We start from the raw sequence: 17,545 nt of genomic DNA, 5'->3' as shown, positions 1-17,545 counted from the left end.
TTCTCAAGAGCCTCCTCCAGTGCCACAATTCAAAAGCCTCAATTCTTCGGCGGTCAGCCTTCTTTATCGTCCAGGTCTCATTTCCATACATGGCTACTGGAAAAACCATAATTTTGACGATGTGGACTTTTGTTGGCAAGGTGATGTCTCTGCCTTTTAAGACACTGTCAAGGTTTGTCATCGCTTTCCTCCCCAGAAGCAGGCATCTTTTAATTTCGTGGCTGCTGTCACCATCTGCAGTGAGCATGGAGCCCAGGAAAGTAAAATCTGTCACTGCCTCCATATCTTCTCCTTCTATTTCCAGGAGGTGATGGGACCAGTGGCCATGATCTTAGTTTTTTGGATGTTGAGTTTCAGGCCGTTTTTTGCGCTCTCCTCTTTCACCCTCATTACAAGGTTCTTTAATTCCTCTTCACTTTCTGCCATCAGAGTGGTGTCATCTACTTATTGCAGGTTGTTGATATTTCTTCCGACAAACTTACTGTATTTCCAGCCTGGGATTCCTTCAGTGTTAGAGCAGTACAAGGGAACTGGTGACCTCAGGAGGAGGTAAGTGCTCCAACGCTGGAGGCATTCAAAAGAAAATTTTACCACCATCTCTCTGCTGTATTCCTGCACAGAGCAGGGTGTGGCCTTAGAGGCGCCTGCCAACTCCATGATTATGTGATTAGTTTTTGTATGGTATTTCTTTGATCCTCTTTAGTGTTGTATACACACCTTAGTAAGCTTTAATATTGTCTTTTAATTATGTAAGCCACCTTGGATCCTTTCTTAAGAAAGGAGGGGTATGAATGAATGAATGAATGAATGAATGAATGAATGAATGAATGAATGAAAGCAGTAGGGGAGCTTTCCAATCTGAATAATTTCCAAACTTGGTTTTTCTAATTCTCTGCCTCCCATTCCTGGGCTCAGCCTTCTTTCAATTCTTCAACCCATTTCTCAACCCCTGGATGGCCGCGGACATTTGCTGTAAGAAACCACCTTTATATACAGTAGATTGACTGTTGCCTGGACGGGTGGTGTTTCCAGATGCGTGGGAGCCCTGAGCCGGAGAGAAAGGAACCATGTCCAGGACTTACCAACCTTTTGCTCTGAGAGAAGCTTATTTTATTCAAGGGGACAACCTGTTGCCCCCCCCCCCCACACACACACACAGACAGACACTCACACCCCCACGAGAGGGCTGCCTGCTCCTTAGGCAGGAAAAGGAAGAGACCGAATCCTCGCCAGCAGCAGCCAGAGAGGAAAGGTTCTCTCCACACTCACACGTCCCTGCTGTGACATATAGGACTGCCTTTGGCCCCGAGGAGGCGTTGGCCCTTCGAAAGACCAGCTGCTCCTCCGTCCAGAAGGGCTGGTCAAGCTCCGGGCCTCTTCGGCGCGGGCAGTGGAGAATTCCTCCCCTCAAACTGCTAGCACAGCTCTTGCCCCGAAGAAAGGGTGGCCTCTGCCCATGTTCAGAGGGCCCCCGAACCTCCTCGGGCTGTCCCTCCCTCCAGCCTTGCGGCCTGGAGGGGCGGATGATGCACGTTGTTGTCCCGCCCCGGTGAGATCGGCCGTTCCCTTTCAGGGCCTCCGGGGAGCTGACTTTCGGTTGTGTCCCGAGCCCCCCCGTCCCGTCCCGTGTCTCGCCCACCCCTCGGGAGAGGGGGACTCCGCCCGTGCTCGGAGGCGCTGGATCTTGACCTCGAACAAGGGCACCCAGCCGGGAAGGTCTCCGCCCCGCGGCCGCCGCCGCCCACTGGAGAAGGGGAGGTGGTGGTGGTTTCGCTTTCTCTTCCCTCCGAGGAAGAAGCCGGAGGTCTGGCGCCGGTGGTGCCTCGAGAGCCCCGATCTGGAGCGCCGCCAGAGCCCCTCCGGCCCGCTCGGGGGCCTCCCGGGGGCAGAAGGAGCCGCCGGCCGAGAATGGGCGACCGAGGAGGCCAGCCGGGAGGGCGCCGCGGGGGCCGGCCCGCGTCCAGCCACGCCGAGGGAGACCCCGCCGACTGGGGAGCAGGACGCTCCGGCAGGGGCCCCGATCCCCAGCGAGAAGGACGGGGTCGGCTCGCACCCGGGGCCGCCCGAGGTGAGCGGACCGCCGCGCCCCGGCCCCCTCCCCTCTCCCCCCCCCCCCAGCGCAGGCGGCCGCGACTCTCCTCTCCTCTCTCCTCCCCGCCGATCCTCCCAGCAGCCCCGAGAGGGGGGCGGGGTCTCAAGTGCCCCCCCCCGGGAGGTCCCACCGGGGGTCTGCTCCATCGCTTGCCTCCCGCGCGCCCCCCCGCCCGGGATCCTCCGGAGCGAGGGGGGGCTTTCCAACCCTCTGGGCCCGGATACCGCAGAGGGGGAGGGACCAGTGGCAGCAAAGCGCTCTGTGCATGCTCGGAGGCATGGCTCTCTCCTGCCTTGGTGCTTGGCAATTGTGGCTCCAGCGAAGAAAGGCCTGGCCTCGTAGCTCGGCTCCCGGAAAGGGGAGGCGCCTCTGAGCATAGGCAGAACGCTGTTCCCCCCGCGTGCACGCACACTTGGACTGCTGGGGTGCACCGCGGACTCCCCTCTCCTCCTCCCGTGTAAGCAGGTGGCGCCCCTGTGTATTTCCAGGAACAAGGGGTGCCCCCTCCGCATTTCCGCGCAAGTGAAAATGCCCTGAAAGAAAGGGAAAGGGGGCGCCCGGAGCTCCCCACCCCTCCCGGCTAAAAAGCAGATCCGTTTTCGCTTGGGGTCCCCAGCTGAGTCCTTCATTTCTGCCTGGCAGGTTCCTCTCAATCGTCTTGCAAGGCGCTGGGGCTGGGTGGGGGGTGCCCTACCCACAAATGACCCCTGTTTCATTCTCACGACAACCCTGCGAGGTATCGAAAATAAAGGCTCCCTGAGGATGGGAGGGTGGGTAAGCCCCCTGCACCCCCCATTTCAAGACAGTGCCTTCCTCCTCCTCTTCCTCCTCTTCCACTAGAGGTTGACGATCCTGACTCTTAAAACAAGGAGTCTGCTGTGTGTTCCCAGCCAGCATTTTCGCCTTCCCAAATTGTCTTTCTTACAGCAGGTTGCGCTGAATGATCAGCTGTAACAATCCCTGCTTTTTGTATTTATTGCCACATAACCAAGGCACCCAAACTTCTGCATTTATTTATTTGTAATTTTTTTATTTAATTTATATGCCGCCCACTCTACCCACTCTCTGGGCAGCTTAAAACAATTTGAATACAGTAAAATATATAAAATATATAAAGATAAAACAATTGAAATACAATTAAAATAGATACTCTAAAAATTGCCATCAGGACCCACTGTATTTCAATTAAAAGCCTTCTGGAACAGGAAGGTTTTGACTTGGCGCTGAAATGTCATCAGTGTCGGCGCCAGACTAATCTCAGTCAGAAGGGCGTTCCATAGTCTGGGGCAGCTGCCGAAAAGGCCCTTTCTCTACAAGCCCTTCCTCTTATCTCCTTGAGGGATGGGCTCTTTCAAAAGGGCCCCCTGGCTAGATCTTAACGGCCGGGTAGGTTCATATGGAAGGAGGCGGTCCTTCAGGTATACAGGGCCCAAGCCCTTTAGGGCTTTATATGTCAAAACAAGCACTTTGAATTGGGCCCGGGCAGCAACTGGTAGCCAATGTAACTTATACAGAATTGGCTTGATATGTCCCCTAGTGGCCCCACAACTCACCAGCCGCGCAGCTCGATTCTGGACCAGTTGCAGTCGCCGGACCGTCTTCAAAGGCAGCCCCACGTAAAGCGCATTGCAGTAATCTATACGAGATGTTACCAGTGCATGTGTAACTGTCATGAGACTCCACTCGTCCAGGTAGGGCCGTAGCTGATATAATTTCCGCAGCTGAAGGAAGGCACCCCTGGCCACCGAGTCCACCTGGGCTTCCAGAATTAGACTGGGGTCCAGGAGCACCCCCAGGCTGAGGACCCTGTCCCTTAGGGGGAGTGTAAGCCCATTCAGGGCAGGGAAATGGCCCTCCAACCTGTCCGGCGAAGCACCCACTAACAGCACTTCCGTCTTGTCTGGATTGAGTTTCAATTTATTAACCCTCATCCAGTCCATTATCAGGTCCAGACACGAGTTCAGCACAGAAACTGCCTCACCTGGATTGGTGGAAAACGAGAGGTAGAGCTGAGTGTTGTCAGCATATTGCTGACTCCTCAGCCCAAACCTCCTGAGGACCTCTCCCAGTGGTTTCATGTAGATGTTGAACAGCATGGGGGATATGAGGTTTGTGACCTCCTGTTCCTTTTGAATCTCCACCCAAGACTTTCTTCCCATCCTGAGATGAAAAGGACCCCTTATCATCCTTAGAGCAGAGTGTGTGTGTGTGTGTGTGTGTGTGTGGTGTGTGTGTGTGTGTGTGTGTGTGTGTGTGTGTGTGTGTGAGAGAGAGAGAGAGAGAGAGAGAGAAGACTCTGCAACTCCCTGCCCTGCAGCAGAACCATGAGGCTTTCTTGGGTTTTCCTGGACCAGGTAAAGGCAGTGACCTCTGGAGCCGTCAGGTGCCCTCAAGTCAGGTGCCCTCAAGGTGCTTCTCGGTTCTGACGACTCTTTGAATGAGGACCCCAATCCTTTATTTGCAATTCCATATCTAGAATTAGAATGAGAGAAGGGAGCGGGGGGGGGGGGGTAGGCGGAAGGAAGAAGGGACCGGTTGCCAAACATGTCATGTCCATCTAGGGAAGGAGGCTACTAGCTGACCAAAGCAGACAAAGGCTCCCCCCCCCCCAGAGCAGCAGCCCCTTGGCCAGCAAAGGCTGAGCCACCTCACAACCCCCAGCCCCCCCCTCCGTTCTCAGGATGCAGGGAATGGCTTGGTCTGCCTGGCACCTGATTGAGCGGCTGGGGGCAGTTCAGGTGGGCCATGCGGTGGCTCCTCTCTTTCCCAGCCCTTTCTCGGCGGCCTTTTGGGCTCTTCTGCTGGTGGAGCAAAGTGGAGGGGGGGCAGGTTCTGGGCGCCAAATCCTCTCCCTTTCTGGAGCTGCTGATGCTCTTCTCTCTGGGTGGGAGAACCAGGGGCTGAGTGGGCAGAAGGAGCCCAACCAAGGGCTAAGTCAAAAAAGGCCTCATGTTTTTTGTGGTGCACAGGGGGAGCCATCATCCCTCCTGAGGAAGGCGGATCCTTCTGAGGTCAGCTCACGGCCTTGCCTTGAACCCAAGGGGTCTGGGTGGGGAGCGATGGCCTTGGGAGAAGGAACCCCCATGTCCGAACTAGTTCTCGAGAGCCCTGCTAGGTAGCCTCCAAGGGGTCTTGAGCCCTGAAATAATCCCACTCCTACATCATTGATTTCACTTCTTGCATTCCTCTCCTGTCTCCCTACTAAAAATAGCCAACTTACAACACTGACAAATCTGAGAAACACCAGCTGTGGAAGGAGGTCCTGGAAGGCCAGAAAACATGGCCACAATTATGTCTAGGCTACAGAGAGAGAGAGAGAGAGAGAGAGAGAGAGAGAGAGAGTCATGTTTGGAGGCGAACCCCAGGCAAAATAAAATGATCTTTTCATTTCACACTGAGACGACGGGATGTCATCTGCACGGGCAGGTTGATGCTGCCTGTTGCAGCCCCGCTTGGAATACTCATCTGAGCAGACTCTGTAGACTAGCAGAGATGGTGCTGAACCCCGGGCCCTCCTGCTCTTGGGATGCTGGGAACAGCTCGAGGGGCCTGGCACCTAATGGAGCTGCGGTGTCCCTGGGAGCTGCTGGCACTTCGGGTCTGGCCTCTCCTCCCTGGCTTTCAGGGCTCCGCTCACTGCTTGGTCCTGGGAGAAGTCCTCTCTTGGGCCAAGTGGGTGAGGAGAGGCATATGTGTGTGTGTGTGTGTGTGTGTGTGTGTGTGTGTGTGTGTGTGTGTGTGTGTGTGTGTGTGTGTGTGTGTGTGTGTGTGTGTGTGTGTGAGAGAGAGAGAGAGAGAGAGAGAGAGAGAGAGAGAGAGAGAGAGAGAGAGAGGACCTCCTGCTTGCACTCATTTGCAAGAGTCCTGCTCTCAATGGCTCAGCAATATCCCAATACCTCTTCCTCCATAGAGTAAAATCCTGCTTCCCACTTCACTGATTTGGGGTTTGTTTGGGATATTTAGCACAGCTAAAACTGTGCTCACGACCTGGGGTTCAAATCCCAGGTAGCCGGCTCAAGGTTGACTCAGCCTTCCATCCTTCTGAGGTCGGTAAAATGAGTACCCAGCTTGCTGGGGGGGCAATGTGTAGCCTGTATAATTAAATTGTAAACCGCCCGGAGAGTGCTTGTAGCGCTATGGGGCGGTATATAAGTCCAATAAATAAATAAATATAAATAAATATTTTGCATTCCTATTTCTCTTTCCACTAAAAAAAGCAGATACACAAGCAGGAGGAGAGGGTGCTCCATCCTCAGGTCCATGTGCTGATGGAGGAGGAGAACCAGAGCTTGAAGGAGAAGAGCCCTGATCAGGAGGAAGGGAGGTACCATCCCTCAGCTGAGAACCAGAGGCTGAAGGAGAAGAGCCCTGATCAGGAGGAAGGGAAGTCCCATCTCTCGACTGAGAACCAGAGGCTGAAAGAGAAGAGCCCTGATCAGGAGGAAGGGAGGTACCATCTCTCGGCTGAGAACCAGAGGCTGAAGGAGAAGAGCCCTGATCAGGAGGAAGGGAAGTCCCATCTCTTGGCTGAGAACCATAGCCTCAAGGAGAACAGCCCTGATCAGGAGGAAGGGAAGTCCCGTCTCTCGGCTGAGAAACAGATCCTCAATGAGAAGAGCCCTGATCAGGAGGAAGGGAAGTTCCATCTCTCGGCTGAGATCCAGATCCTCAAGGAGAAGAGCCCTGATCAGGAGGGAGGGAGGTCCCGTCTCTCGGCTGAGAACCAGATCCTCAATGAGAAGAGCCCTGATCAGGAGGAAGGGAAGTCCCGTCTCTCGGCTGAGAAACAGATCCTCAATGAGAAGAGCCCTGATCAGGAGGAAGGGAAGTTCCATCTCTCGGCTGAGATCCAGATCCTCAAGGAGAAGAGCCCTGATCAGGAGGGAGGGAGGTCCCGTCTCTCGGCTGAGAACCAGATCCTCAATGAGAAGAGCCCTGATCAGGAGGAAGGGAAGTCCCGTCTCTCGGCTGAGAAACAGATCCTCAATGAGAAGAGCCCTGATCAGGAGGAAGGGAAGTCCCGTGTCTCAGCTGAGAACCAGATCCTCAATGAGAAGAGCCCTGATCAGGAGGGAGGGAGGTCCTATCTCTCGGCTGAGAACCAGAGGCTGAAGGATAAGAGCCCTGATCAGGAGGAAGGGAGGTCCCATCTCTTGGCTGAGAACCATAGCCTCAAGGAGAACAGCCCTGATCAGGAGGAAGGGAAGTCCCGTCTCTCGGCTGAGAAACAGATCCTCAATGAGAAGAGCCCTGATCAGGAGGAAGGGAAGTCCCGTCTCTCGACTGAGAACCAGAGCCTCAAGGAGAAGAGCCCTGATCAGGAGGGAGGGAGGTCCCATCTCTTGGCTGAGAACCATAGCCTCAAGGAGAACAGCCCTGATCAGGAGGAAGGGAAGTCCCGTCTCTCGGCTGAGAAACAGATCCTCAATGAGAAGAGCCCTGATCAGGAGGAAGGGAAGTCCCGTCTCTCGACTGAGAACCAGAGCCTCAAGGAGAAGAGCCCTGATCAGGAGGGAGGGAGGTCCTATCTCTCGGCTGAGAACCAGAGGCTGAAGGAGAAGAGCCCTGATCAGGAGGAAGGGAGGTCCCATCTCTTGGCTGAGAACCATAGCCTCAAGGAGAACAGCCCTGATCAGGAGGAAGGGAAGTCCCGTCTCTCGGCTGAGAAACAGATCCTCAATGAGAAGAGCCCTGATCAGGAGGAAGGGAAGTTCCATCTCTCGGCTGAGATCCAGATCCTCAAGGAGAAGAGCCCTGATCAGGAAGGAGGGAGGTCCCGTCTCTCGGCTGAGAACCAGATCCTCAATGAGAAGAGCCCTGATCAGGAGGGAGGGAGGTCCTATCTCTCGGCTGAGAACCAGAGGCTGAAGGAGAAGAGCCCTGATCAGGAGGAAGGGAGGTCCCATCTCTCGGCTGAGAACCATAGCCTCAAGGAGAACAGCCCTGATCAGGAGGAAGGGAAGTCCCGTCTCTCGGCTGAGAAACAGATCCTCAATGAGAAGAGCCCTGATCAGGAGGAAGGGAAGTCCCGTCTCTCGACTGAGAACCAGAGCCTCAAGGAGAAGAGCCCTGATCAGGAGGGAGGGAGGTCCTATCTCTCGGCTGAGAACCAGAGGCTGAAGGAGAAGAGCCCTGATCAGGAGGAAGGGAGGTCCCATCTCTTGGCTGAGAACCATAGCCTCAAGGAGAACAGCCCTGATCAGGAGGAAGGGAAGTCCCGTCTCTCGGCTGAGAAACAGATCCTCAATGAGAAGAGCCCTGATCAGGAGGAAGGGAAGTCCTGTCTCTCGGATGAGAACCAGAGGCTGAAGGAGAAGAGCCCTGATCAGGAGGAAGGGACATCCCATCTCTTGGCTGAGAACCAGAGGCTGAAGCGGCAGGTACGTGTGCTGTGGGAGGTGGTGATCCATTTCCTGACTGAGAATCATCAGCTGAAGCAGCCGGATCAGGATCCTGTGGATCTGAAATCCCTTCTTCCAGTTGAGTTCCCAAAGGTGGAGGAACAAGACCACGATCAGGACGAGGTGACCCGACTCTCGGCTGAGAACCAGAGGCTGAAGGAGCAGGTAGACTCACTGACGGAGGTTGTGTCCCATAACCTGGAGGAGAACAACAAACTGAAGCTGCAGCGCCCTGATCGGGAAGAGCCGGTGTCCCGCCTGAAGCAAGAGGGGCCGCTCAGGAATAGACAGGGAGACTCTGGAACCCCCCAAACAGCTAAAAGAGTTTCGGCTTCATTGCCCAGAGGAATAACATCTGATGTAGGTGAGTATGTCTTAAGGATGAGGAAGAGGTAACAAACTAGGAAAGGGAGGTTGGGAAACAGAGGAGGAGGGTGCTGGGAAAAACCAATATCCCACTCCCCAAGCTGGCTGGGGGATTGCAGCCCCCCCCAAAAAAAGTGAATTTCACAAATTCTGCCTGTTCCTTTTCGAGACGGGTCATGCAAACTGTGCAGGAAGGGGCCTGTTTTTCTTCTTGGGGAGCAGCCTGGACAGTCGGTGGGAATGCAACCTAAGGCTCATGTTCGCCTGCAATCCTGTTGACCGGGTTCCCTGCCTGGCTGGGCTTTATTCCTGGCCTTCACCAAGGAGGTTCCCAGCATCTCCTTGCCCAGGTCTAAAGTTCCACACAACTGCCCCCCCACCTCCATCTCCCCCGCCTGCCCTCTTCCTTCTCTTCCCTTCCCTTTGTACCTCAATTCCTGAATGAGGTGCATTTCATTTCATTTCATTTCATTATTTATTTGTTTTTCTGGGTTCCAGGCATGGCTGGGCTTTCCTTCGGCTCCAGCTCTGAACAGGCCTCCTCTTCTCCTGTCCTCTTTTCTTGTCCTCTTTCCCTCCCTCTCTTCCTCCCCAGTTCCTATCAGAGAGACCTTGCTTGGGGACAGCAGGATGAAGCCAGCCAAGAGGGGGAGGGGGCAGAGACCATGGGGGCACAGAAAGGGCGGTTGGGGGGGGCTGTGAGAAGGGAGGGAAGGGGCGCCCAGAGAGAACCAGGGCGGCCCTCCTCCGCCCACTGGGAAGACTCCAGCTTGGAGGAGGGCAAAATGGGATGCCGGCAAGCTGGACCTTCTGCTCCTCCTGTGTAGGACTTGGATCCCAGCCCAGGACATTTCCTTGGGGGTCCGACTGGATCTCCCTTGCAGAGGCTCCCGTGATGGAGGCGGGCGACCCCAAGAACCGATGAAAAGCCAATCATCTTTGCCTCCCCCGTTTGTTCTTTCCCCTCTGTATGATTTCGATGCAGCCTTCCCTGAGAGCTGCCTGGAGAGTTATTATGATGATGATTATTAAGAGCAGTGGGGCAAATTTTATTTACTTATTTATTTAAAATATATGTTGCCTTTCTTTTTAAAAAAAGGACCTGAGGTCCCTAGAGTATTGGAAGAAACAACATTAAAAGCTGAAATAAAAAAATAAGTCCCAGGAAATCAGCCAGCCAGTGTGGCCTTGGGGAGGCTGCACAAGGGTCCCAGAAGAAGTTGAACGGGAAACCCATCCTCAGACCTTTAAACCTTTAGACTCCTGCAAAGGGTTACTATCAGTTGGAATCAGCTCAACCACACATATGATCGCCAGAAGCCCTTCTCCCCCCCCCCCCCATCCCAGTGTTACTGCTCTCGGCTCATCCCCAGCCATGTTCTGGCTCAAACCGAAGGGCCACCTTCTTTCTCTGAGTAGGCATTGTCTAGAAGGCTGGGATATAAATCTAATAAATAAATCTAATAAATAAAAAAAAACAAACAAACAAGCAAACCAAAATAAAATAAAATTTATCACGGTTTGCCCAACCAGGATCTGGGGTCAGGGGGTCAGTTTAGGGACACCCTCACTTGTTTCCTTGTTCAGATGTTGTGCATGTTACTTGTGGAAGTCCCAGCCTCATTAGAATGTGATGTTTCCTTCCTACAAAATGTCCTGGGATCCCTGCTGAAGGAATGGAAATATGAAAAAATATCAGCATTCCTTTTGTGCATTTGCATCTCCTCTGTACCATTCTGTATCCTGAGATTTCAGGGTGGGACTTAAAGCTTAGCCTCAACATTGCTCAGGCCTTAGGACCATCCTCTTCATTCAGAGGCATCCACCTCACCACAAGGATCATCTTGGTGTGCGTCTCTTCCACAAGAGAGGCTCCACAGTTGTCTGTCAGCTGGGGCGCTGGCAGGAAGAGGGTGGCATTCAGGCTGGCCTTTGGTTTTTCCTTTAGGTGTGAGATGAGAATTGTGGCCCTCCTTCCCCTCTCTCTTCTCTTCTCTCCCCCCTTCCAGACTTCTTTGTCCAGTTCCGGACTTCTGGGAAAACAGGTGGCTGCGAGGAGAAGTTCTTAAAGTATGTCTCAAAGCACCCGTTCCGCAAAGGAGTCTCTCTAAAAGTGAAGGAGTTCAGGGAGACCTCGAAACACCTCCTTCTGCTCTTCTGCCCCATAGCATCCCGCATGGGCACGGACATCGAAAACGCCCTCGAGGGACTCAGTGGTGAGTAATCAGAGGGTGGGGAAGCCATCCTGTTCATTTGTAGCTGTCAGTCTGGCAGTAGAGTCTTGGTGTGTGTGTGTTCAGTCGTTTAGTCGTGTCCGACTCTTCGTGACCCCATGGACCAGAGCACGCCAGGCCCTCCTGTCTTCTACTGCCTCCCGGAGTTGTGTCAGGTTCATGTTGGTTGCTTCGCAGACACTGTTCAGCCATCTCATCCTCGGTCGTCCCCTTCTCCTCTTGCCATCACACTTTCCCAACATCAGGGCCTTTTCCAGGGAGTCTTCTCTTCTCATGAGATGGCCAAAGTACTGGAGCCTCAGCTTCAGGATCTGTCCTTCCAGTGAGCACTCAGGGTTGATTTCCTTTAGAACTGATAGGTTTGTTCTCCTTGCAGTCCAGGGGATTCTCAAGAGCCTCCTCCAGCACCACAGTTCAAAGGCATCAATTCTTCGGCAGTCTTGGAGCAGGGTGAAAAACATAATGAATACTCACAAATTTTTCTCCTCTTTGATAGAAAGGGGTCTTGACACATCAAGACATCCTATATACACACAATATATATACAGTGGTGCCTCGCTTAATGGGTGCCCCATTTAACGACAAAATCACATAGCAACGAAGATTTTGCGATCGCTTTTGCGATCGCTTTGCGATGGTCTGAATGGGGTTTTTTCGCTTTGTGATGATTGGTTTCCTGTTTCACTTACCGATTATTGCAAAGCGATGATTTTCCCCCAGCTGATCGGCGGTTTCAAAATAGCTTCCAGGTTAAAAAAATGCCTGCCCGCTGTATTCTGGGACGGATTCCTCGCTTACCGGGCAGCGAAAATGGCCGCTGTATGGAGGATCTTCGCTTAAAGGTGAGCCTGAAGCCCATAGGAACGCATTGAAGGGGTTTCAATGCATTCCTATGGGCTTTTTAATATCGCATAGCGACGTTTTCATTCTGCAGCGATTTTTGCGGAATGAATTATCGTCGCTATGCAAGGCACCACTGTATATAAAACAGACAACTCCTTGGTGAGTTTTAGCTCCTGTCGGAAAGAGTGGAAAGGCCAGTCCTGTTTTTCCTGAGCAGCAATAGTAGAGGGATTAAAAGATACCCATTTTTTACAGAATGGAAGGCCTTTCGCAAACATCTGCACACATAAACTATTTCCTTTCTCCAAAATACACAAGGAAGAGGTATTGGGGGGGGGGGCAGAAATGCAAGTAATCCACTAAGTATCTTGTCTAGCACCAACAAATATTTCATCTTTCTGCAGATTTAGGGGGTTGGAGACTAAAGGGAGCATGCAGTAAGGATCAGAGGGAAGTGGAGCACAGGAAAAAGTGTGCTGAATAGCGCTGGTCAATGACCGTAACAAAGATTGAATTGGGGGGAAAAGGAGTCTCTCCCTGTGGGTTTCCCCATCTCTTTAGTCTCCTCATAATAAATAAAATGTGTTGGCCTTGAAGAGGTCACAGGCTGTTTTGTGGCTTCCCCTTTCCTGCTGTGGCCACCCCCAGCCTTGTGCCCCCCCTTGCACAACCTATGGGTCGAATTCCAGATGAGAGACTGGGCTTCAGGATGTAAAAAAGACATGCTCGGCTTTATTCTTGTTTTTAAAAAGCTCACTGTGTTTTGGCAAATGGCCTTCTTCTGTAATGTAACATAAAAACAGAAATAAATTAGTCTATAAACATAGTTGTTGCAGGCATCCTTCAGTCTCAAGAGACTATGGTATCGTGCTGTGTATGCAGGACTTGGAACAGCGTCCTACTGTGGCTGAGAAGGCCAATTCGAGAGTGACCATCCCTTCCACCCTGAAGACAAACACAGTCTGTCCCCCGTCCAGCTCCCTGATTTTGCTCGTTTCGGTACTGCGTTTTTGCCTCGGCCGGCTGGACAAGGATCTCTATAAACATAAAGCAAGGGAAAACTGCAAATAATATAGTATCAGTGAATATGCATGCAACATCATTTTCTAATATTAATTAATATTTTTGATGCACCCCAAGCTTTTAAAACTTTGTCAGCTCCTTTGGTCCATCTAAGGCACTGGTTCTTAACCTTGGGTTACTCAGGAGTTTTGGACTGCAACTCCCAGAAGCCTTCACCACCAACTGTGCTGGCTGGGGTTTCTGGGAGTTGCAGTTCAAAAACATCTGAGTAACAAAGGTTAAGAACCACTGATCTAAGGGATGCGGTGGCACTGTGGGTTAAACCACAGAAGCCTCTGTGCTGCAAGGTCAGAAGACCCGCCGTTGTAATATTGGATCCATGCGACGGAGGGAGCTCCCCTCGCTTGTCCCAGCTCCTGCCAACCGAGCCGTTCGAAAGCATGTAAAAATGTGAGTTGATAAATAGGGACCACCTCGGTGGGAAGGTCACGGTGTTCCATGACTAGTCATGCTAGCCACGTGACCACGGAAACTGTCTTCGGATAAATGCTCGATCTGTGGATTGGAAACGCAGATGAGGATTGTGACCTAGAGTTGGAAATGACTGGACTCAATGTCAAGGGGAACCTTGACCTTAACTTTGGTCCATCTCGGCTCCAACTGATGATCACAGGAGCAAATCCCAGAGGAGTGGCCTTCATTCCTATACAGCTGGTAACTGAGTCGAGGACCATTTGATAGTCAGCAAGATGGGGGAGGGGCTTGCTAAAGGAACGGCAAGAAATTTGTTTCTTCATTAAGCTGCAAACAGGCTATGGTGTCCAGTCTGTTGTTGTTTTTTCTCAGTAAAGACTTTTCATGCTTTCCAAGGATCACATCTAAAGAATCACATCTACAACCCAGAATGTTAGATCTTTTTCTGAGTGGTTAAATTCCATCATGTTTTGGAAACAGGCAGTTTCATTCGCTGCCAATAACCTTTCTGGAGGTTAGTGCTGGCTCTAACCTATGAAGCCCCAAATGGCTGTTTCAAGGACCGTGTCTCCCATGATGAGCCTGCTCAGGTGTTAAGATCATCAGGAGAGGCCTTCCTCTCCATCCTTCACAGGTGCGCTTGGTGGAGACCCAAGAGAGGGCCTGCTGTTTTCCTGCTCCCAGAGACAGTGGAACTCCCTCCCACTGGAGCCCAGTCTGGCCCCGTCATGACTGTCCTTCTGCAGGCAGGCGAAGATCTTTCTCTTCAAGCAGGCTTTTCCTTAAAAGACTCATGGTCTCAGAGGGGTTTTTTAATGTCCTGTTATGCTCTGTTAGTTTAAATGTGTTTTAGTATTAATTTTATCATGTTTAATATAATACTTGCTTAATTCTTTTTAGATATTTGTATACTTACTGTTTTTAGCTTTTAGATATTGTCTTTTAAATTATGTGAGTTGCCTTAGATTCTTTCTAAGGAGAAAGGCAGGATAAAATAAATATAGAAACAAATTCCCTGTAAATATTTCCCCTTCTCATCAGGGAACTGAGGTACTCAATGGGGTTGATTGTCCTTCATCCCTTTTTTTTTCCTCTGCCCTCCTCCAAGGCTTGGTCTGACGGCTGTTCCTCTCCTTCCTCTTCCAGGCAAGCAGAAGATCCTCCTGGTGGTGATGCACTTTATCCCAAAGGACAACCCAGGGCCCTTTGTGGACGCTCAGCACCGGGTGCCCCATCCAGCCGTGGTGCGGACCGTGCACACCCGCTTCACCCTTAAGGACGGCTTCTACCCATGCAAGATGAATGAGAGAGCCGTGGCTGACGTGGCAGCTGCCCTCAAGGCCCTGGCTGAAGACCAATGAAGGGAGATTCAGCCTCTCCCTCTTTCCTTCTTGTGTGAAGTCACGTTCTGGGAATAGCCAGGGAGTGGGGGCTGTTCAGGCGCTGTTGGGGATTGCTGCAGTGCATGCTGGGACTGGCCTGACTTCGCACATTGGGGTGTGTGTGGTGGGATGAAGGGCTTCCTATGGGTTCTGTCGTAGCGGTTAAACTGCAGCCCTGCCGCCAAGACTCTGCTCACCACCCGGGCTTAATCTCAGGTAGCCAGCTCCAGGTGGGCTCAGCCTTCCATCCTTCCGAGGCCGGTAAATTGAGTACCCAGCTTGCAGGGGGGGGACGGGCAGGGCAATGTGTAGCCTGCACCTTTAACTTCTGAAAACTGCCAAATAGTGATTTGAACACTATGGAGAGGTATAAAGCAACACACTTTGATTTGCTTCCTTGCCTTTAGGGTGGGGTGTGCACAACTCCCCCCCCCCCCCGGCCATGTGGCAGCATCATGCCTTCGGCTGAGGAGGATGCTAGTCGTGGTGAAGGAGACTTCTCTGTTCTTCTGGGCATGGAGAGACCCACCTGGAGCCTCAGGCTGACGGGGCAGAGCTGGCCGCGTGCACTTCCGGGTGTGTTGTGGGAGGGGACTGAGTTTGAAGGGGTGGGTTGGCCGCCTGGTTTCCTAAAGGGTTTAGGACATTGATATCTGGTGGAACGCCGCCTCCCATCTAGATCTACCCAAATCATTCACTCTAGCCAAGAGGGGTGGCTGAGGGGCCAAACGCTGAGGGAGGCCCAGAGGGAAAGAACAAGAAACGGGGCCTTCTCGGCCCCTTGCCTCTGGAACCGTCTGCCCCCAGAAATCCCTCGCTGGATGTTTTTAAGAGCAAACTTACGACCTGGCTCTTTCGCCAGGCTTTTCCTCCTGTTGTCACCTGATTCTTTTTCCCATCTTGAACTATATTATTACTGTTATTTTTATTTTATTACATTGTTTTTACTTTTATCTATTATTGTTAGCCACCCAGAGAAGACTTCGGTCTAGGTGGGCGGGGTATAACTTCACAAAGAAACAAACAAACAAATAAATAAATAAATTCTGTGCTTCTATGATCCCAGTGAGTGATTCAAAACAGAAGAGGGGGAAATCATAGGTGACAGAAGGGAAAGGCCAACTGCGCGATTAACATGCCACTGAATTTTCATCTTTATTCTCCCCTTACAAAACCCCACTTCCAACATGAACAGCTATGGCTGTTTCTCCTGTTGGGGAAGCACTGAGCAGAAGGGAAGTCCTGCCGGTGTCTGGCCTGCCCTTTCCAGTTCCCCACGGCTTGCCTCTCCTCACCCTGCTTGTCCCATGACTCATGCAAATAGTTGCACTGAGGCCGGGGGGGGGGTGGGTGGGTGTGGGTGTCCTTCTGTTCTGCATTTCAGCCACAGGAGAGTCGCTGCAGCTTTTCCCACCCAAATGGAGGGGTAGAGAAGGAGACTTTGCCCCAAAGTGAAGGGCCTCTGTCATTTTCAGAACTGGGGAAATGTTACTGGGGGGGGATTATTACCCCCCCATCTCCTCCCCCCACCTTGTAGTACCTAGAAAATGTCAAGGCCAGGGGAGCACTCCAAGTGGAATAATCTCCAAGCTGAATTCGAACAATGTAAACCTCCAACAGCCATGTATTCAACCGTTTTCCCCGGCCCATTCTTGGCCTCAGAATCCTTTTAAACTTTATGCTCATTTCTTTACTCCTTAATTGCACCAGCACTTTACTGTATAACCAACAGTGTTTATATACCCTATTTCATGGGTGTGATGCCATCAGCCAAGTGGCTATCATGAGTACCAAAGAACTGAAAAACCGCAGCCAGCGTAGACCAGCCGATTGCTCGAAGAGCCACTTCTGTTCTCTGCTTGATAACAGCTCGGCTCCCTGGGAGATGGCTGCCTGGGCATTGGGGGGGGGGCGGTGGAGCGGGGGGGCTGCTCTGCCTTCCCTTTTCCTCCTGAGCTTATCGGCAACCCCCACAGTAACAGGCAGAGAAAACATCCTGCGTCACCCCACCAATCTATGGTCACGAGCTGTCCCTGTTGCAAAACAGAAGATTTAAGAGGAAGGGGCAGTTAAGAGCCATTGGCTTTACAAAAGACCAGCTCTCCCTATGTTGATACCAGCTCCCTGCAGCTTAGGCTCTCACATTACAGTAAGACTTCTGGTTTTTGTTTCACTTATATGCCTACACTTTTACATAACTGTAAAACCTTTGATGTCTGCCTCTTGGGAGGAAAGCAATGACAAGCCTAGACAGCATCTTAAAAAGCAGAGACATCACCTTGCTGATAAAGGGCCGCATAGTCAAAGCTATGGTTTTTCCTGTAGTGATGTATGGAAGTGAGAGCTGGACCATAAAGAAAGCAGATCGCCTAAGAATTGATGCCTTTGAATGGTGGTGCTGGAGGAGGCTCTTGAGAATCCCCTGGACTGCAAGGAGAACAAACCTATCAGTTCTAAAGGAAATCAACCCTGAATGCTCACTTGAAGGACAGATCCTGAAGCTGAGGCTCCAGTACTTTGGCCATCTCATGAGAAGAGAAGACTCCCAGGAAAAGAAGCCGATGTTGGGAAAAAGTGAAGGCAAGAGGAGAAGGGGATGACAGAAGACGAAATGGATGGACAGGGTCATCCAAGCTACCAGAATGAATCTGACCCAACTGTGGGAGGCCGTGGAAAACAGGAGGGCCTAGCGTGCTCTGGTCCATGGGGTAACATATGTAAAGATGTTTG

The 17,545-nt window shown here is 51.9% G+C and overlaps 2 protein-coding genes across 10 annotated transcripts in view; both read left to right on the top strand.

Annotated features, from left to right (window-relative positions):
- The window catches only part of LOC110070658 (uncharacterized), a 35,965-nt gene that overhangs the window by 10,721 nt on the left and 7,699 nt on the right, over positions 1–17,545 (top strand). The gene's annotated exons all lie outside the window — the stretch shown is intronic.
- LOC110090542 (uncharacterized) lies at positions 1,418–15,875 on the top strand. 9 transcript variants are annotated; one of them, XM_078381320.1, is made up of 5 exons: positions 1,418–2,068; positions 6,310–6,605; positions 6,795–8,857; positions 10,869–11,075; positions 14,580–15,875. In XM_078381320.1, the coding sequence occupies exons 1-5, from the start codon at positions 1,457–1,459 to the stop codon at positions 14,792–14,794; spliced, it is 3,393 nt and encodes a 1,130-aa protein (XP_078237446.1). In that variant the 5' UTR covers positions 1,418–1,456; the 3' UTR covers positions 14,795–15,875. The 9 variants fall into 9 exon arrangements, with proteins under 9 accessions (XP_078237446.1, XP_078237437.1, XP_078237431.1 ...); XM_078381311.1 differs by having other exon boundaries at positions 6,310–6,731; XM_078381305.1 differs by having other exon boundaries at positions 6,310–6,920; positions 6,984–8,857.

This window comes from Pogona vitticeps, chromosome 1, assembly GCF_051106095.1.
Source record: "Pogona vitticeps strain Pit_001003342236 chromosome 1, PviZW2.1, whole genome shotgun sequence".
Taxonomy (NCBI): Eukaryota; Metazoa; Chordata; class Lepidosauria; order Squamata; family Agamidae; genus Pogona; species Pogona vitticeps.
Note: the sequence above shows the minus strand (reverse complement) of the source record. Positions and strands in the feature narration are given on the sequence as shown.

Excerpts from the sequence above, each read along its gene's own strand:
- LOC110090542 (XM_078381298.1), top strand. The coding sequence starts at position 1,457 with ATGTTCAGAGGGCCCCCGAACCTCCTCGGGCTGTCCCTCCCTCCAGCC. Across the intron at positions 2,069-6,309 it reads CGCACCCGGGGCCGCCCGAG|CAGATACACAAGCAGGAGGA; the intron begins GTGAGCGGACCG and ends CACTAAAAAAAG. Across the intron at positions 8,858-10,868 it reads AGGAATAACATCTGATGTAG|ACTTCTTTGTCCAGTTCCGG; the intron begins GTGAGTATGTCT and ends CCCCCCTTCCAG.